General features: G+C 39.0%; 1 protein-coding gene across 1 annotated transcript in view; it reads right to left on the bottom strand.

The window, feature by feature from the left end:
• Positions 1 to 255: 255 nt before the first annotated feature.
• Positions 256 to 20,743, bottom strand: part of rsrc1 (arginine/serine-rich coiled-coil 1) — a 123,131-nt gene continuing 102,643 nt past the window's right edge. Inside the window, exons 8-10 of the mRNA XM_079246724.1 lie at positions 8,102 to 8,208; positions 5,933 to 6,040; positions 256 to 675 (exon numbers count right to left, since the gene is read on the bottom strand). Coding sequence (XP_079102850.1) covers positions 583 to 675; positions 5,933 to 6,040; positions 8,102 to 8,208 — 308 coding nt within the window. The 3' untranslated portion in view covers positions 256 to 582. The remainder of the gene's footprint in view (positions 676 to 5,932; positions 6,041 to 8,101; positions 8,209 to 20,743) is intronic.

Below are 20,743 nucleotides of genomic sequence, written 5' to 3' on the forward strand. Positions count from 1 at the left end.
ACACAACACAGAGAAAACAAAAACATAGATCACTTAAGATCTGAGAAGTTCATTTTTAATGTCAGCCCTGATGTATATCGGAGATAAGAATATCTGTTTTCTAGTCTGTTGGTTGGGGTATTTTAACTTTACAAATACAAGCGTGATGAGTTTTTGTGTATAGAGACTCTGCTTCTCTTTTTGTGAAAGTCTTCACAGTTGATCACCACAATAGCACAACATTTTTGAGTTTTTCCTACTATCTTTATTTGCCTTGGTCACATTAGACAAAAGTATTTAAGTATTATTAGCATTGTGCCATCTATATAGAAACTGACATATGAAATTTAGATTTTTACCTTACTCAAAATAAATAAGGCCAAATAAAAAACATCAAACTATTAATTCATAAAAAAAAATATGGGTCAAAAACTGTGTTTTACATGCTGCTAAAACAGGAAAGGAATAATTACAAATAAAAAAAAAAATAAAAAAAAACACTTTAATGTTCAAAAACACAACATAATCACATGGATGGAGACAAAAATTTGAAGGGAAGATCTGGACTGAGGCTCCATTTGGACCAACAGGATATTCTGGTCTTCAAGTCACCGGACTTCCCATCAGTCTTTCTTGCCGCAGTGAGATCAGTCTTTTTAGCCACAGCTCTTCAGCCTTTTCCTTGTCCATGAACAACTGTGGGACAGTAGAAATGCAAACTGTAAGTAAACATATAAGAAAAGGCACATAAAGTGGAAGACAACACAGGACTAAATTATCCTGTTGTTAAATTGTATGTGGCAAATTTCTACCTTGGATTAAGTCTGCATTATAGCGCATGGGCACAAACAACTACAATATGCACAATATGCACAAAATATGCATATTGTGCATAATATGCACAAAACAATATGCACGCACACACACACACACACATAATCAATAAACAATATTATTTTTAAAAAAACAAACAACTTATTATATTGCTTGTTTCAAAATGCTATGAGCCCTAAAATATTTTTGTGTCTTAGGTTTTGTTGTTACTTTTAGTTTGTTATTTTGTGAAATAGTGAATTTGAAATATACATAATATTATAGGTGCCTTTCAGGACACTAAAGTCCCTGTACAAAATAAGATTTAAAAAAAATAGGGAAGTAAAAACCCAAAACATGTAAAACATATAAAAACAACAAAACAGTCAAACTGTGTAGTCAGTCTCATTCCAGTCTCATAACTAAATGGAATGTGCTTGAATAAAAAGAGCATTTTAAGATGGGATTTAAAGAAGGTGAGATAATTTTACTATTCTATGTTCAGTGGCAAAGAATTCAAAAGATGGTGGGACAAGCAACTAGGCTCTCAACATCATGGAAAAGCAAGCTGGCAGGAGAGTGAGTTTGGTGGAGGAGGAACATCTGAGAGTACAGCTGAGTATGTTAACGTGAAGGAGCTCAGTAAAGAGCTGAAGGGTGAAGTTGTAAATGGCCTTGAAGGTAAGAAGTAAGATTTTATAGATGATACAGAACTTAATTGGAAGCCAGTGGAGTTGATGAAGGATGGGGATTGGTGCCACAGGAGAGGAAGGTCCCACTGCTTTTTTGGGTGGGTTAGGTGAGCAGTTCCTCCTTTGGCATTTGTGTGAGACTAAAAACATTTGGGATGCTCCTTAGTAAATTTTGCTCCTAGTTTTGTTTGTCATGAGCCAATTTTCTTTTGCAAGCACCACTGCTGACCTTTTTTTTGCAACCTGTCTCTATCAAAGTGGTAACACATGACCTGACTGACGTATGGGGAGGCGAGATTTGGAATGGCGGCAATGGGTTCGTTTAGATCAATCAGCCGTTTCAAATTTGCATAAGGTGTTGATTGACAGGAGAACTTAGAAGCTACTATAACAATTGGACTTTTTAGGTAATTTTGACCCAAAAATGATATGCTCCTAAACTCCATGGGCCCCTCGGCTTCAGCCCAGGTATGTCGGTGCATTAAGGCAGCCTTAGAGACTTGTCAGGAAAACCTAGAAGAACACAATTGCAGTATTCAGAACAGGATGCAACCAGGGAGTGGACCACAACAGAAGTACTGCTGGGTGTGAGAAATATGTATATTGATGGGAGATGAAACGGAGGAGCAACTAAGCTGAACAAGTGACGCTATTTATATAGAACTATAGATAGATAGAGTGCTGTCAAGGATGACGGCGAGACTTTTAATCTGAGGGAAGGGGGAAACATAGAAGTTGGAAAGGTGAAAGCAAAGGTAGAGAGCATCTCTTTTTAGGAACCTCTACGGTACAGGAACCAGAGGCAAAGGAGCAGCGACTTCCTCTGTAGCAGGAGCTAAAGGTGGAAAGGAAGCAACCTCCTTGGACAAAGAAACCAGAGGAGAATGAAAATTCCATCCCAGGACCCTCTGGGAATGGTGTTATGAGGTCTTTCAGAATCACAACCTCACTGGAGTGTGGAAAGGGTCCAGATCAAGTCCCAGCAGCATGCCCCACAGATCACCTGAGGTGATGCTCTAGCAAGGCTTGTGGCCTGCTGAGTCCATGTTGGCCCAATTACACGTTCATGTTCTGTGTTGGGGTGTGGACTCAAATGAAAGTTGACAAAACAGTTGGCATTTAAGGTTTAATCCAAATAACAGCTAAACTTGGACTTGGAAAACTTAAAACATACACACATAATATGTACTTTTCTGTTTGAAACATCTTTATACTCTGAGTAGTTCAAACACACAATCTGTCCAACACTGAGTCATTCCAGCTGTTGGTCATAGTTACTGCAACTGTCATCTCACAAATACTAGTGTTGAAAACATAAGCTACAAACCCAATTTAAATGAAGTTGGGTCGTTGTGTATCCAAATAAAAACAGAATACAATGACTTGCAAATGGTTTTTAACTTTTATTCAGTTGAACACACTAGAAAGACAAAATATTTTATGTTCAAACTGATAAAACTGTAATTGAATATTTTTGCAATAATTTACTCATTTTGAATTTGATGCCTGCAACACATTCCAACAAAGTTGGGACAGAGTTAAGGCCTTTTATTGATACCTAAAATCAGAACCAAAACTCACAGGGAGGCAGATTCTTGTTATTACAGTCCTTGTCTATGAAAGAGCTTACCTAAAGACCTGAGAGCAGCTGAGAATTTGGACATTTTTAAAAGAAAACTTAAGACTTACCTTTTTAGCTTGGCTTTAAACTAATATTTATTAGTAGCTTTTATGTACATCTCCTTTATTGTACTGCTTAATTTTATTTTGATGTATTTGTTATTTAAAAGTTATTCTTATATATTTTTTTTTTTAATTACATTTTTTTTTCATTTCTATCCAGTCTCCAAAGTTCTCATACTGTAATAGAGTTGAGCGTTAGATGCCACTTACTTAATTGTCCCACTGCTTTTAAATATGCATAACGCCAAACATCGATTCAATAGGCATTCCTATTAAATTTCATACGGGCTTGTGTACAGGCTTTGACCAGTATTGTATGTGTGTGTCCAAGTATATGGGTAAATGTGTCTGTAGATCTGCATTTTTGAACACTAATATAAAATTTTGTGCTACATTCAGTTGTATAAAAGGTGATATAAATAAAGTTTTGGTTGACTGATTGATAATGGGTGTTAAAGGAGCATCCTCAAGAGGCTTTGTTATTCACAGGCAAGGATAGGGCCAGGTTCACCACTTTGTCACCAGCTGTGTGAGCAAATAGTCCAGCAGTTTAAGAACATTTCTCATCCTCTACAATCCTTAGTTTTCGAAAAAATCGGAGAACCTGGAGAAATCTCTGCATGTAAGCAGCAAAGCCAAAAACCAACACTGAGTAACTGTGACCTTTGATTTCTCAGGCGGCATTGCATTAAAAACTGACATCATTGTGTAAAAGACATTAGCAGGTGTCCACAGAAACACTTCAGAAAGCCACTGTCCGTTAACTAAATGCAAACTAAAACTGTACCATGCAAAACAAAAGTCATATATAAACAACACCCAGAAACACCCCTGACTTAGATGGACCAGATCTCACTTAGAAAAGTGTGCTGTGGTCTGATGAGGCCACATTTATTTATTTTTTATTTCAAATCATGGACTTTCGGGCAAAAGAGGAAAGTACTATCTAGATTGTTATCAGCGTAAAGTTCAAAAGCCAGCATCTGGGATGGGATAGTGGTGCGTTGGTACCCAATGAATGAGCAACTTGTGAAGGCAACATTAATACTGAAAGGTACATAAAGATTTTGGAGCAACATATGCTGCCATCCAAACAACATTTTTCATCTTCAAGACTCAGACTGTTGAACTTGATGTGAAATTGAAGTTGTACATCAGAACGGGAAATAAGTCGACCTACAAAACTTCAACAATTGGTGTCTCCACTTCCAAAACCCACCCTGACTGTTTGTTAAAAGGAATTGTGATATTACATGTCCCAGTTTTTTTGGAAACCTTTTGCGGACATCAAATTCAAAATGAGTGAATATTTGCAAAAACAATAATGTTTATCAGTCTGAACAATCTCGTGTTTGTAGTTTAATAAATTGAATATCGGTTTGGAAAGAATTTGAAAATCATTGTATTCTGTTTATATTTACCTTTTACGAAACGTTACGATTTCATTGGAATTGGGATTGTTTGATTCCTTGTAAATAAGCAGAGTTGTCAGTACTGCCCACTTCCATCGGTTGTGACTTCAGAGTAGTTACTAACAAAGCAATGAGCCTATAATGCAACACTGAAGGGGGTTCACTCACATCTTATTGGCTTAGTCTAACTACTTCCAATTGCACATGAGAAATTTCAATATATATCTCATCTTAACCTGTGAGCCCTACAGCTAGAAAAGGTTTGCATATGACTTATATTCAATGCAGTACATCACCAGCAGCGATGATATTGGTTGTAAGAGGGCTATAAAACTGCAACTGCAAGTGTCTGATGAATGAAGGCATCTGTTTATTAGGAAGTAACATAATGACTGAGAACTATAGGACTGAGGCATGGGAAGGGGGATGGCAGATTATTTCTATATCCACTATGCATGTTTATGTGAGGATGAGCGATAATGTTGACATACTGGCCATGTGTAACTACTGTACATTGATGTGATGATATGTGTTTGTTATTATGCAGATAGTAGAGCAACCTCTGAGTATGTCAATCCTTCATTCCCAGCTTGGTGCTTACAGCTGCACTCCATGTTATCTATGTGTTAGATTCAACACCAGCGAGTTCTTGTCTGTCAGCCATGCGCTGGTATCATGCTTGTAATGAGGCTATGTGTGTGGGATGACAGTATCTGAGCAGGGCTAATGGGACTCATCTGTTCTAATTGGAAGTGGAGCAAGAGCTGAAGCTGTGGCCGGGGTCTGCCTGGGGCATATTGCTACCATATATCAGCCTGTCTGAAGGTGTATTTGTGTGTGTGTATTGGGCTGGGGGGCATAGTGCTTGCATGTGAGGGGGGTTATCTGCATACATCAGGGCATAACTTAGTTTCCCCAGTGGAGATAGATGACTGGGAAGCCCCAGGGAGCGTTATTGGAGTTTAAAGTTTTCCTTCTCGTTTTTCATTGTTGGTTTGCAGTCAGAGGAGGAGGAAATGTTCGGAGGCTATAAACTGCTATACTGCAGAGTCTTATATGAAAAGATGTGCTGTATCCGTATGTACAGGAATGGCGTAAAAAGTCGTGGTGTTTGGAGTAGAAGTTGCATTTTTTAAAAGAAAAAGTCTACCAAGTTTATTCATCAGTCCATAAACTCAAGCACTGCCCTGTAAATATGAAGCAAGACCAACTTTTACTGCAGTTGGAGGGTTTGAAATCCTGTGGCCCAAAAATTGTCATGAAAGTCTGTTTTATGGAGCTGTGTTTGGAACTTGGAACTTGGACTGATATTGGATCAGATAGTGAAAACAGGTTTGTCTGGCGACAACTTACACTGGGATGAGCAAGTGTGTCGATGTCGTTGTAGACTATGGATGTAGGAAGGGTGATGTCTTGGGATGAGACCCACTCCGACTCCTGCTTTACCTCAGCTGGTTCCGTCTGAGATCACAAAAAATTGCAAATAAAACCAGATCATACTTAAATGAGTACATTCAAGGAGAGAAACATGTTAGAGTACATCAACAGAGACAGCAGAATCAACACAAATGTATTTTAGAGTATCAAATGTTTTTTTTAATTATCAATGACATATTTTTTATATAAGTAGTTTTGCCACACTCAAAATTTCATACATTTATCTCAACAAACTGTGACGACTCAAAAATGTCCTGTTTATTTATATGATTTATCCCAAAATACAAAAGAAGGTGGGAAATAAAATGTAGAGACCCTGATGACTGGTATAAACATTTTCCATTCGAGCTCCAAACATACAAACAAAAGATTCTGTATATATTTTATAGCTATTTAAGAATGCAGACTGCAGAAATGCAGGATTATTTATTTAATAAGAACTATGCAATTATGTGGTGCAAAATTGTTACAAAAAAAAAAAAAATCTAATCTAATTTATTTCTGTATTTGTCCAGCAGATGGCAGAGACAGACTGGCGGTAAACTTATTAGAATGAAGCTGCATGGATTTATTATATTTCACTTGATTAATCTAGTTGTGTATATAATAAAGCAGCAAATAAATTTAAGTGTTCCTCTTATTTTAGTTAGGTTTTATTTACTTATATTTATTTATTTACTTTTTTATTTACTTATTCACCAGAGAACATAGATATACAGTATTTGCTGGTTTTCATGCTCTTCATTAACAAAAAAAAGTCAATGTTCAAATATAGCTTTGTGAGAGGTTGGCCGTTTGAGTGAAACAGCAACATTTTGTACATTTAGTTGCAAATACATGCAAATACTGTCCCCATCATGCTGCTATACACAGAGCCTAATAAAACTGAAAATATGTGATATATAATATGACTTTCGACATTTTTGGAAGCAACTCTTTAAGCTTTAATAAGCTCCATATTTTAATGGACTCCCTCTTTTCATTGTTGTAGTTGATTTAAAAAAAAGAAAAAAGAAAAAGAAATATCAAAATAAACATTTTGCCAAGCCCATTCATGTTTCAAATGCTGCTAATCCAAGCCCCAGAGCAAATGTAGCAAATGTTTACCCGGTTGGAAAAAAAAAAAAATCTCTTTAAAATTCATTTGGCAGGAAACAAAAAGTGAGCGAGATATGAAACACAGGAACTAATAAAGATGGTGATGTGCCAAGTATCATGCAGTGAAACTAGCTAATGCATTCCTGGTGAACAACATGCTGAAAGTACTTTTTTTTTTGGGGGGGGGGGGGGGGGGGGGGGGCGGGCTGTAGTTCATGACAATGATGCCTAAATGACTCATCTAAAAACTGATTAAATTTTGTTGACTTAAAGTTGTTTTTAATCAAATTACTTTGCATTGAAAAGAGAAATAAATGGATTGTGTAAAACACAAAGACACAACAAAACTTACACGCTTTCTGAAAAAATGTTTAATAAAATATTGCTTGGTCATATTCAAGTGATTCTATTATGTAGTCCTTACTAATAGTTTTTTTTGGGAGGGGAGTGTTCAATATGCATAAGACACATGCCCTCCTGCAATCTGTGCAGTCTGTCCCTGCCAGTGCAGACCAACTCGTTCCAGTTCAAACTTCAAACTGAAGCCACTTGGGTCTTGACCTTTGTCAGATTCACCATGATATATCCCAAAAGTCTGTGTAGGTCTGCTGTCACATGTTGTCGTCCGCCTTTTCAAAACAGCCATGAGCCGCAACAAATCTAATTCCTGCTCCTTCAGAGACGGGAACATTTCAATAATGACCTCTGTGTTTTGTCTGCATCTGCACTACCAGAGGGGGTGAAAGAGGATGGCTGCTGCCTGCTGTGGCCTTTGTGTGGGTGCTGCTGCTTTGGAGGCAGTGGAACAGTGGAACGTCTGATGAAACCGTCTCAGGCCGGAACAAACGGCACTGAATGGGAATGTCTGATTTGGTCTGGGCTGTCTCTGGACAGAGGGCACAACGTTTCATGGAGGAAAATTCAATAAGAGACAGAGTGAAAAGCTAGAGACTGAGGGGCTGGGATAGAAAGAGAGACAGAACGCACCTTTATGTCATCCCGGGATGATTTGAAAGCCTGAGGAACAAAAGAATCACTTTCGATGGCCTCAATGTCCTTTATCCTTCGCACTTGCTCCTCCAGAGAAGTTCCCTCTGAAACATATGTTACACAGAAGGAAGCCATGAACAAAAGCACACACACATATCTAGAAACACACACGTATGTCCACAGTCACACAGAGCGGCTGCCATCCCTTGTCATGCTATGAAAGGCACCTGATTTCATCTGTAGTGGGCTCTCTCTCTCTTATATAATGTCATTTGACACATACAGTATGAGATTTTCCTATACTCCCTTATATTAATCTTGGTCTCCACCATAAAGTACTAATGCTTAGCCAAGGACAAGGAGTCCCCACAAAAGGCACAGGAAACTAAAACATACTAACAAGGTAATAGCCAGATAGTGAATTACATTCAGATAATGGCATTCTAAAATAATCAAAATATGAACACAAACTCACTGCAGTGGAATTTCATTATGGACACTAAATCAGATTAAGTTTCATACAGTTTTCAGGTATCAGAGAGTATTTCTCTCCGGCTTGTCCAATCTAACTAAAAGACACAAAAGGGTTTCCACTAAATTACTGTTGGATATAAACACATCAAGATTCTGCATATCAGATAACAAATCATTTCAAGAATTCAAGAGCAGTCTTCGTAGCGTGGGAGGGCAAAAATAGGTGTGCTGGGAACGTTAGAGACAGGGAGGAAAAAAAAAAGACCAAAAAAAAAGACTGAACGCTCCCATTATTCTCCGCCTGTCAATCTTTCCACTGATCAGTCAATATTCATCCCTCTCTTTCCCATCCATCCGTCCTCTCCTGCACTCTCCCATCTTCCTATCTGTCAATCCAGCAGACATCCATGCTTCTCTGCTGCACCGATGTAGGCTGTGTCAAAAAAACAAGTACACAAATGGGAACATGCTTAGACTGGGACACAAGAACTGGGATACAAGTGCTCTCAACAAGTACACAAAAACTTACAAACTTATGCGATTGGTTTTATAAATATATAAATGAAGTAGGTATGCTCAGGCTATATAACCCCGCACACACATACACACACACACACACACACACACACACACACACACACACACACACACACACACACACACACACACACACACACACTGTATGCAGTTGGAGCTAATAACAGAAATTAATTCGATCCATTAGCAGCTACAGAAAGGGTGTCACAACAGATCGTCATGGCCCCAGCATTTAATGAATAAATGAATATTTGTTCCAGCTTTCACAGCAAAATGTCACACATTATCACACACACACTCCATTATAGTTCATAATAGCACTTCAACAAACTCGGTTTTGATTTTAATGCAGTGCAGAATTGGACAACTGAGTGACGAGTGGAATTAAGCCTTCCAATATGACAGACTATCAGCTTGTCATCCGGCAGGGGAAGATGCGAGCAGAGACACATTACATAGCGACTCCAAAAATAGTCATTACCTTGACTGGGCCGCTAGATGAAGTCTGAACACTGGCCCAATATCCTCCTAGAGACTGTGGCCTGTCCTTCACACCACTATCACCGCTGGATGAGTGTGCGCGCGTGTTTAAATGAAAACTAATGTCTGTGATGCACCACAATTAATTCAGCAAACTTAATTCATTTTTTCAATTACCCCTTCTCTGCTGTCCTTTGAGCATGAATGCCCTACATAAACAATAACCAGACAAAGTGCCACACTGACATGCATCCATGCACACAGACACACACATACATACACACACATTCGCATCCGTATCTGCAAGCATCTCCTTGGCAGGCCCGTCTGTTGCTGGGCTGTCCGTGTGCTCTGCAGGAATCCATTAAGACTTCAGACTTTTTGACAAACACATTATTGGTAGATAAAATGACGTCCATATGCTGTTTGTCAGATGTCAGCGGGAAAAGATATGTATTTCATGAGAAAATCAAAAATAATGGACTTTGAGTGCAGGCTTAGCAAGCTTAGAGGCAGACAAAAATCAATACTCTCGCTGGGCGAGCGCACTCTGCTGCTCGGAGAGGTCAAAGTTGATATTTAATATTGACACATTATCTGGCAAATAAATTTAACAGGTCGACTCAATTGTCACTGCATTAGGAACGCTCCTCTGTCAGTGATGAGAGGAGGATACAGTGAAAGCTGAGAGACACACAGGCAGGGAATGAGACTGAAAGTAGAAGAAGCTAAATTAGTTACAAGTAACTATACAGCATGCGCAAATCTTACAGTTACTCAAAGAACAAAATGATGTCGGACAAAAAAACCCAACTTTTTACATATTTGAATAATAGACAGTGACCAAACACAGTGGCACTGTGTGTTTGTGTCGTTACATCCATGCATGATTGTGTGCTCCTGTATATGAGAGGGAACAGAAAACACACTTTCCATCTGATTACTAAAATTAGTTAGATAGACAGTGGAGCTGATGAGTGACTCAGAATCAATAGGCTATTCTCTCTAAATAGCTGTTTGTCCACCTCATTGATTAAGACCCAAAGATGAGGAGAAAAAAGATCAAACCAGCCAATGGAAATGGATTAGGAGCATTATGTCAGCAGTTACACTCTGCTGACAGAAGAGGGGGGTGTACCACAACACAAAACCACATGCGAGCCGCGGCCGGTGTTGCCTTTGTACAGTTAACTTTGGTCTACAGTTTGTCAATCAAGAGCAGCCGAGCCGAATATATTGCCGCTGCTGATTAATTCCAGTAATTGACTGCGCTGGTGTGCCAGCTGAATTACCGCAGCACTTGTTGTTTTATGGAAAAAAATAAATAAAAGGGAATCTAAGTACTTGTTTTATTGATATCTCACAAATTACAGCAAAACCCTTGACAGCGTTTTCAAATAATTTAACATACATAGAATTTAAAGGCATTTAATGAATGTATTAAAATGAATAGGCTGCAGTAAGTAAAAGGGGACAAACTGTGCACCTAAATTTATGGCGCCACGCAACGAAGGCAGTGCAGCGAAAAAATAAATTTGGAGTTTGCTGAATTTTTAAAGAAGTTTGTTCTATTTAAACTGGTCAGTTTAATCACAGCATGCATCATCTTTTAAAGAGATTCAAATCTGCAAAGACTTTGTTTTACATTTAATTTTCATGCTTCTAATATTTTTTTAATGGTCCTCTCTTGTGCGTTTTTTTGGGTTTTTTTTAAAGCAGCAAGCCATGATGGAAACCCCCCCCCCACTTCTTAGAATACATCAGGAAAAATGTTCATTTAAGTTCAGCATCCCGTGCTTTGCTTTCACAAGCACACGCTCTCACACACACGGCAACATCTCTTGGTTTCCCAGGTTTCAGTAATGCGCCTTTCCCTCCTCTGCCCCCCCACCTCTCTCCCAGCACTGTGGTAAAGATCTGTAATTCAATGCTCAATTTAGGCCTGTCTCAGTGGAGATTTTTTTTGCCTGCTAATTGATAGAAATTAAGCCATTAATCAAGCCACTAGCCATCATTCAACCCAGGGAAGATGAATACAAACTTTCATAATAACCACCTTCCCCATTTTAGCCCTCATTAGCATTAATTTTTAATGTAATTATGCTATTCTTTTACACTGAGCTCATAAATTACTGCTCTTTTGTTGCTGGCTGGCCTTGTAAAATCCAAAGTAATGCTTTGTAGTCTGATCTTTAAGGCAATTACTGGCTTCTTCACTCTTTTATCTCCCTGCATTTCCAATAACCTGCTCTCTAATGATTTATCTCCGCTGCACCCCCCCCCCCCCCCCCCCCCCCCCACCGCCATCCCCTCCCCTATCCCCTTCACCACTCCTGTTCTCTCCGCACCAGCGGCCAACTGCCCTGCTGCCAGCCTCCGCCTCCAATCCCCCGTCCGCCCACATTCTCCCCATCTCTTCACAGCAGCCCCAGATCCATCAGGGAAACACACAAACACATGCACGGACGCCTGCCCCTACCAGCTTAACAACATTATCAGAAAAACACGTGCATGAGTGCATTCAGTGTGTGTGAGTGCACTAACTTTGTTTACAATCTCCTTTAGTCATTTTCCAGCTTCATTAGCAAATATCCAGCTCCAGCAATGGCGACACCAACAGGAAAACGCCAGGCTAAGAGACTGGCGCTGCATCTCACTCTCTCTGTCTTGGCTGGTCTCTTGTGGGTCTTACCTGTAGGCTAGCTGCTCTTGTTTATGTAACCCCTGAGCTGAGTAAACTCACACATGCATGCAGGCACACACACAGGCACACACTTGCAGAACTTGGCATCAAACAGCTGAGTTAAGCTTAGCAGGGCTGTGTGCTAGGGGCGATAGAGGGGCTTCGGTCTGAACCCGATTTCAGCAGCAGCATCCTGGATGCATCAAAGTCTTTACTGTACGATTCTTTAGGCCGAAACAACAGCAATGCATGACTGGCAACTGGACTATACAAAAACAAAAATAATCAAACAATGGTTTCTAATTCTAACTAATTCTAACTGCTCTGATGACTTCAACGGTATGCAAATGTTGCAGCAAAGCACATTTTTGTTGACGTATCAGAGAAGATCCAGTCTGTTCGACTTCACATCTGACCTTTAATTCAACGCAGAAACTCTGAAGACCAACTTATGTTATCAAATGGGTGTGGGCCTTGATTGGGTAATACTTTTAGACTGTATTGATTGGGAGCTGCTGACAGGTTCTGATGTTAGCCCTGGAAATGTATCAAGTAGCTAATGAGCAGCTATTAAGCCTATCGATTTGCTGATTTCAATTGATAGCTACTAGGCCAAAGCTGCACGTCAATATTTGCATAACTAATACCCTGAAGCACTAGACACTGAAAAAAAGAGACTTCAATGAGTAAAGAAGACAAAAAAGGAGAAATAAAGACATGAAATCAGAGCAAAAAGATTGAAGACGAGGGTAATGACAGCAGACAAAACAGAAAACTCTTTGGTGTGAATCACTTAATTGTCATCACCTCTATGAGAATTACAAGAGACGTGAAGATTTGGGGTTTTATTATTTCTATGTACATTTCAGACTGCAGACCATGCACACTTAAATGACTGTGGATTTATTCGTGCAATGTGACAAATATCTGTGCAGGGAAAAGGTGCAGCCGAAACTGAAGACTGGCTCATATGAAGGTATGCATGCAACAGATAAAATAGACCATTAAATTAGATTTGACACTGAAAAGTAAATAAGTTTATTGTAGTAGTATAGGGGAATTTCTTAAAAAAAAAAAAAAAAAAAAAAAAAGTGTGAAGAAAAAAGTTAAATAATAAAAAAACAAACAAAAACACATTACACAGAATCAACAACAACCAAAAAAAACCTCCATCATCCCTTTGCCTCAGCATTTCCAACTGCTGTAGTCAGTCTGGAGTGCCAAGTGCTAAAGATATGGCAAGCAGAGACATTTAGAATACAAATACCACTGAATCAGTCACAGGCTGATGTTGGAAAGGAAATGCCTAGTAATTTATTTTTTAGTTTTATGGGCAAATGACTGTGTCCTACTCTTGATGGAGGATATGTATGGCCCAATCAGGATCAGGACACAACTGTGAGTCAGGGAGAAGAGGGTTGGAGAAATGGTGTGGCTTCATATCTTTAGGATGAGACAGCTGGATGTTTTAAGGTTTTACAGAATATGCACAGTAAAATCTTTTCCTCACCTGATGTAAACCATATCCATATCATTTTTGGTAGTGCTAGGGAAGAAAATAAACCTCATTAAATCTCTCGGTCAAAGCTGGCGACGATCAGATCTATAATATACTTCATCTTCACTTTTCTTAAAGCACTTACTGCAGTTTAATTTTGGATTAAGTGAGTACTTTGTATTTGATCAACAGTAATATCACTCTACAATTTAACTCAGAACTGTGTGTGCTCTGTATAAGGCATCACTTATGGTGGTGTTGCAATGATGACAAGCTGTGATGCTGATGCTTGTGGCGGTCAGGGTCAACAGGTCAGATAAAATGAAGGAAAATTCTAACAGGCCATGCCAGATGTCCATGGTCTGTCCCCAAGGAGTGTGTGCGTATGTTTATGTGTTTGTAAGCGAGAATGTGAGCAGAGATATGTCCAATGGCAGAGCAGGTGGCTAAGCCAGTCTAATGTGAGTTCCCCTGAGATCACACACACATGTTACACACCATGGCTTGTATATTACACCTATCCTCATCTTTTAAAAAAAAAAAAAAAGGTTTGTGCCTCTATAGTCTGTGTTACAGCAGCCAAGCTCCACACAACACAACACACACACACACACATAAGCCAAGTGATCCCATGTGGTGCTCACCTTCTTATCAGTGTCAACTGGTCTCTGCGGAATTCTGTCAACTCCTGTCACAGTCATCAAGGGCCTGTCACACATCACCTTAACCTACCTACCCACCAACGCACAACCACTAAGGTAAAACTTAGAACACCACAAAGGATCACATTCTAGCAAATTAATGCTTTAAATGTCACAAACATTTTTGACCTCAGCAGAAATGATGATAAGATCCGTTTGGCATCAGGAAATGAGGAGCATCTGGTGACTGAGTGTCTCTCACACACACACTTCTGTAGTGCCTTGTGCTGATAGTGATCTGCCTCTCTGCAGTCAATAAAGGCCTGAAAGATGAATTAAAGACCCAAACAACCTGCTAATAACAGGATGACATGGCAGCCACGCGCCATGTTCGGCTATCTCCATTCGCATCTTGGCGCTTCTCTCCCAAACACACTAATCGTCTTTAGTGTCAACCCTGTTATACTCATTAGTATACGACTTTGTCTCCTCAACTGACCCTGTGTTAAAAATCTTGCAACCACACTTAAATGCATGTTTATTACATATAATTTATTTATTGTCTAATACATAATTTATAAAATGTCTAAAAAATGAAGGGAAAGAACAAAACATTGGTTCATCCATCCTTCCAAATACTTATTACTTAATCAAGCATGATATTTGAAGCAAGTGCAAGATTTTAAACTGATATAGATTATAGACAAACCTCAGATGTTACCTACCAATTATCAGAGATCCCAAGTTTTTTTTTAAATTTATAACCGTATTAAACAGACTAAAACTAATGTTTTAGGTGTGAGAAACATTTCTCCATGTAAAGAAACTACAGTTGCCACAAGCAATACAAGTTTTAAAACAAGTGTGTCTACATTTTGAATAAATTAAACTATTTATCTGTAATTCTTGAAAAGTTCTGACTGTTCCTGCTGACCCGACAGCAAAGTGATAACTACATACATATAAAGCTAACTAAAACCAGCTGGGTGTGCGTCTCTGGCTGTGTTTGTGTGTGTGTATGGGAGTGAAAAAGAGAGTACTATGAGTGTTAGCTGATGTCCTGAGTCTGGGCAGCATCACAGAATCTCATTAAATTGTGACGCTTTCACAGGCTGAGTGGTGAGATATTCAAGATCACAGCCTCTTTCTGCACTGGCCGTCTTCAAATGGGTAATGGTAGCATTCCAGATATTATTATACTTTGTTACCCCATTTGTACAATGTTATTAAATATTTTGCTGTCTTTATGATCCTATTCCAAGAGGATGAATTACCTACAAACTTTAAGTAAGAATAAGCTCGCATTTAAAAATATATTCACTACTAAGGATTTGATATGTCTGCGACACCCACAGTGCTTTTTATTAACCAGAGTCCTGTTTTGGTGTGATTAGACATAGAGCGCCCCACCCTGCCCTTTACCAGAAATAACAAGCATTTGACTACATTAACTTGAATCTGAACCGAGCTGGGCGTTTATGTGTGTTGAATGAGTGTGTGTGTGCGCAGGAAAAAGTGCAGTAGTATCCATTTTTTGATGGCTGGCTGGTCAGCAGCTCTTTTATGAACAACTCTATAATTAGAGAAACACCAAGCAACTAATTACTTAATTGGAGCAAGGTCTTTAAACCAAAAATGATGTAATCAGAATCCTGGAAATGCATTCGATTTTAACAAACACTAATACATGAACATCAACTCACACACATGCACACATGCCTCATGACCTACAGTCCTCCTGACATGTAGCCATCAAGCAGCCAACTCTTTCCCCTTAGTTGAGCTGTAATTGATTCTCCCTTTAAGTCTGCTGGTTCCTGACAGCGTCTGTGTGTGTTGGTGATGTAGGGAAAGGGACAGAGGGGAAGAGAGAGCCCTGTTTGTGTGGTCTGCTTCAGACTATATAACTAAAGGTCATGGCTGGAAGTGTGTGTGTGTGAGTGGTAATTAATTAAGCAAATGCCCTCCTACCTCCTCTTCTTCTGACCTCAGCCGTACACTAATAACCTTGGCTGTGGGTGAAACATTGCTGTCTTTTATTCTACTTTATTGGAGGAAATCATGTAAAACAAAACAAAAAGTGACAGTAAATTCAAGACTCCTCACTATAAATTATTTTCCTTCATGGTTTTAATCACAGGAAGGAAATGCTTGGGATCACTGGAGCTGTTCTGATACTGCAGGAGGAACTTGTCACTTCCTGAGCTAAAGCATAAAAAATATTGCACTAAAATACTAAATTTCATAATATACCTAAATTTACTAAATTATATTTCTAAAAGTTCAATTACAATTGTGACATGTATTCCTGTATAATTAATCAATCCTGATCAGCAGGATAAGGCAACTTGTTTCAAATGAGGGGTGCGTGTGTAATTTACATGCCATGTCAGAGCATTAAACAATTTGGATCCAAAGAGAGTAAAATCAAGAAATACACCTCAAGAAAATATCACATTTGACTTGAACCATTTCACATTCTGTCGTAACTTTATTGAAAAGCATTAAAGAAAAGAAGTATGTTAACTAACCCTCAAACCTTTGCACTGGCTGGAAGCAGAGTTTCTGTATGTTATATTCAAATTTAATGTTGAACAAAACAATGTCCAAAAAATGTTATTACCTTTCTAGTGTTTTCTATTAGTATTTCCTTATGTGTGGAAAAAGGAATTTTTTTTTTTTTATCTTTTACTGACTGTAAAAGATAAAAAAAAAAATTCCTTTTTCTCTGTTAATTCAACTAAAGCTGACTGCTTTAGTTGAATTAACAGAGCCTGTATGTTTCTTTCCCTTTTTTCTTAAATTTTTTTTATCTTATTTTGTCCACCACCAACTGGCATTTAAAGAAGAAAACTTAACCCTACTAAGTATTTTTTTTAAAATCATATAAAGACGACGTAAGATGATGGTGAGTAAAATATGATACTTTTAGAAATAATTTGTAATTTGTACAGAAGTGTAATTCAAATGTTTCACAAATATATTTAATCAAACCAAAGAAAGTAAACAGATCGGCAGCTGAATTCATTATTCCTGAATTTGATGCTTCATCACCACTTCCTGCAGCTGCTTTCTTTACTGAAAGTATATCTACTTTACAAATGCTTCAACACAGTCCCACATAATATATCTTAAAAAGTAGACAGGAACAGGGACACATTGCTATACTCTCTAAAGACCACACTCTTAAGCGACTTCTGATGTCCAGAGACAAAGCTTGCAGGGGCAATCACACGGCGAGAGCCACCCAGGATGCGAGCACTTTGACCTGCAGCAGTCTGCGGGTGTGTCTAATCACAGCAGTCTGACCACCCTGTTAAACTGAACCAAGCAGACTACTGCTGTACATGATTATGTCCAGATATACGACTACACATTTATATATATATATGTGTGTGTGTGTGTGTGTGTGTGTGTGTCAGAAACTTGCCCATGCTTGTAGTGTTTCTAGGACAAACCGCTTCTGCCCCTCTACCTCATCTAATTACTATTTACATATTTCTGTAATTTTGCTAAATATTGCAAAGTGATTATTTAATTAAATCAAGTTTTAACCTCTTGTGATTTCCTGAAAATAAACTTAATTTATTTACATTGAATTCTAATAATGGTAATAATTTACAAATATTTCAAATTTAACATTTAATTAAATTAATTATATCCCAATGGAAGATGTTCGCATTTATTATGTGATGCCTGAAACAACTCTAAACCAGGATGGAATATTTGGAGACAAATAAACAAACGAAACTGGGAAAAAAAGGAAAATATATCAGGTTAGTGACTCTGTGTGAAGTTGCTGAGTATACATTGGTTTACTGGCAGTAGGTTAATTAATAAGGGTGACCCAAAAAGCCATTACCAATCACAGAGAGTAAAAGGCTGTTGTCAATCATTTATCTACTTGACCTGAATGAACATGGAATGAAAGCATGCACAGTCAATTTCTGTGTAATCTAGCCTTTTGCAGAGATAGCTCAGCTGCTATCGAGTCAAATATGTCATTCCTAGATATCCTTATAGAAATTATTAAGCTATAGGCTCCATAGCCACAGAGGTGACAGCCACACCAGGCAGCATCAGCATCCCATTACCCAGGGACAACAGAAGGTCAAACAAGGTTAGCTGAATTTGGCATTCACCAGTACTCGTTCTCAGGACCAGCAGTGCTTAGGACAGGAGGTCACCTAATCACCTTCCTGCGCCATCTCCAAGGGGGAAAGGGGAAGCGCTAGTTTGGGGGGGGGGTCAGCGTTAAATTTGCAGTGATGAAAAATCAATAAAGCAGTAATTGCTTGGCTTATCACCATGCAATGAAACAAATTGGGAGGCGAAGGAAGGCAAAGAGGGGGTTGGCGTGCAGCACGGACGCCAGGGCTTTTTTTTGGCTATTAAGTGTGGAGCTGAGCACAGAATGGAAGAGAGAAAGACAGGAGAGGAGTTTGGGCTTCAGTGGGCCAAAGCAAGGAAAAAAGGTCTCCTCGTGATAATTAAATCTTCTCACACTGATTTTCTGCCAAATTTATTTCCCTAGGGACCATAACTCTGATTCGGTGCTTACAAGCTTTGCATAACTAATCATTTCAACATGGGGGAACAACAAACCTGAATGAATGGGGAGGAAAGAGGAGAAAATAAAAAAGAAAGATGGCTGGAGAGAGTCTGTAAAACTCCTTATCTTTAAATCAGACATTATTTAGAGGTAAAAAAAAAAAAAAATCAAAGATAAATGTGAAGCGTTTTTTATTCTTTTAAACCGGGTTAAAGTGTTTAAATTGAGTCAGGGAGCTCTGTTTTTTCACTTCCATGCAGAGCCATGTGGACAGAAACCATCCTTTAATTCCTGGAACAAATAGAACCCATGAAGCCAATGAAGTGTCGGTTCAATACTCCTCTGACTGTTCCTGGCATGATTGTGTTGAACATAATAACACAACAAATAAGGCCATTTATCTGAAGTAATGACAGGACATGAGGCTAACTCCACTAATCAATACCCAATCAATACAAACCAGATTTTCTTACATCAAAATCACTGAGACAAATCTACCTTCAGTGCAGAGTGCACAAGAGCAAGACAGTGCCTCCCTGGAGCCCTGAGCTAGATCACATAACCAAGGAAGGAACACAGTTTTAAAAAAAAGTATATTGTCTACGCTGAGTGAGGATGCTGGGAACTATAATGACATTGTAGCAAAATTCCGACCCTCTCCTCAATGAATCTTCCTGTTTGCGTTAATGTGATGAGATTACGGACACCAGATTGCTCGTGTTTACCAGCGGTTGAATTTTGCCGCTTGTCCTTCAAACAATGTTGCTCGGTAAGGTAGCATGGCACGCCACACCGCGGCCCCAGTAATTAAAACATTTAAAGCAGAGCCAGCCCCCCGTGCTCCCCGGGTGTGATATGGGGGTCACGCGCCTGTAGATTCTAATTTGCGCTCCATTTGTATTCATGACAGGCACGTGCTAAATATTTAACAGCAGCCTGGCAGGAGTTTTGTATTGTTAGGCTTTCCAGGTCAAATAATTTGATTTCAAGGCAGATTACATTAAGCATCAATGTCCAAGCCACCACTCTCACTTGCCTCTCATTTCCTGTCTTTTATTACAGCCGAGATAGGCCAGAACTGAAGGGATATGGCTTTGGATTATACAAGAGCTTGTTATCCATGGATTAGTTATTATTTTCAATTAGAAAAGGGATCCCATAATTTATTATAGACACACACACACACACACACACACACAGTGGTATTGTATGAATGCAGAGTTGAAATCTTAGCTGACTGACATATTGTTTAGCAGAGCATGTAATTAAACCAAACAGACAAATATTATTTTCACCCTTAAAAATATTTCAGTTATATTTAATTGTCCCTGACTAAGACATTGCTCGATTTGTATGGTGGAGGTGGTGTGTGTGTGTGTGTGTGTGTGTGTGTGTGTGTGTGTGTGTGTGTGTGTGGTGGTGGTGGTGGTGTTGGGGGTGTTCTCACTCCTTTTTTTTTCTTTATATTGAACAAGTAAGTCGGGAAACCAGATCCAGATATTTTCTGTTTCAGCCTGGGCCCTGAGGTGATTGACAACAGAGCTAGTTAAACGGTGATGAGGCGTTAATGGGTGCTAGGTCGAGGGGGTGGGAGGGTGGGGGTGCTGGGGATGGAGGGGGCTTGGGGTTGAATATTTAATGGCCATATAATTCCTGAACACACATACACAGGTGCACGCACACACAGGTACACACCCAACCAGTGACCTGTCCTACACACCACGTAATTAGGGAAACAGTCTTTTCGTTTAACAGGCAAAAGAGCAAACGGTAG

The sequence above is a fragment of the Telmatherina bonti genome (genome assembly GCF_933228915.1).
Source record: "Telmatherina bonti genome assembly, chromosome: 9".
NCBI lineage: Eukaryota > Metazoa > Chordata > Actinopteri > Atheriniformes > Telmatherinidae > Telmatherina > Telmatherina bonti.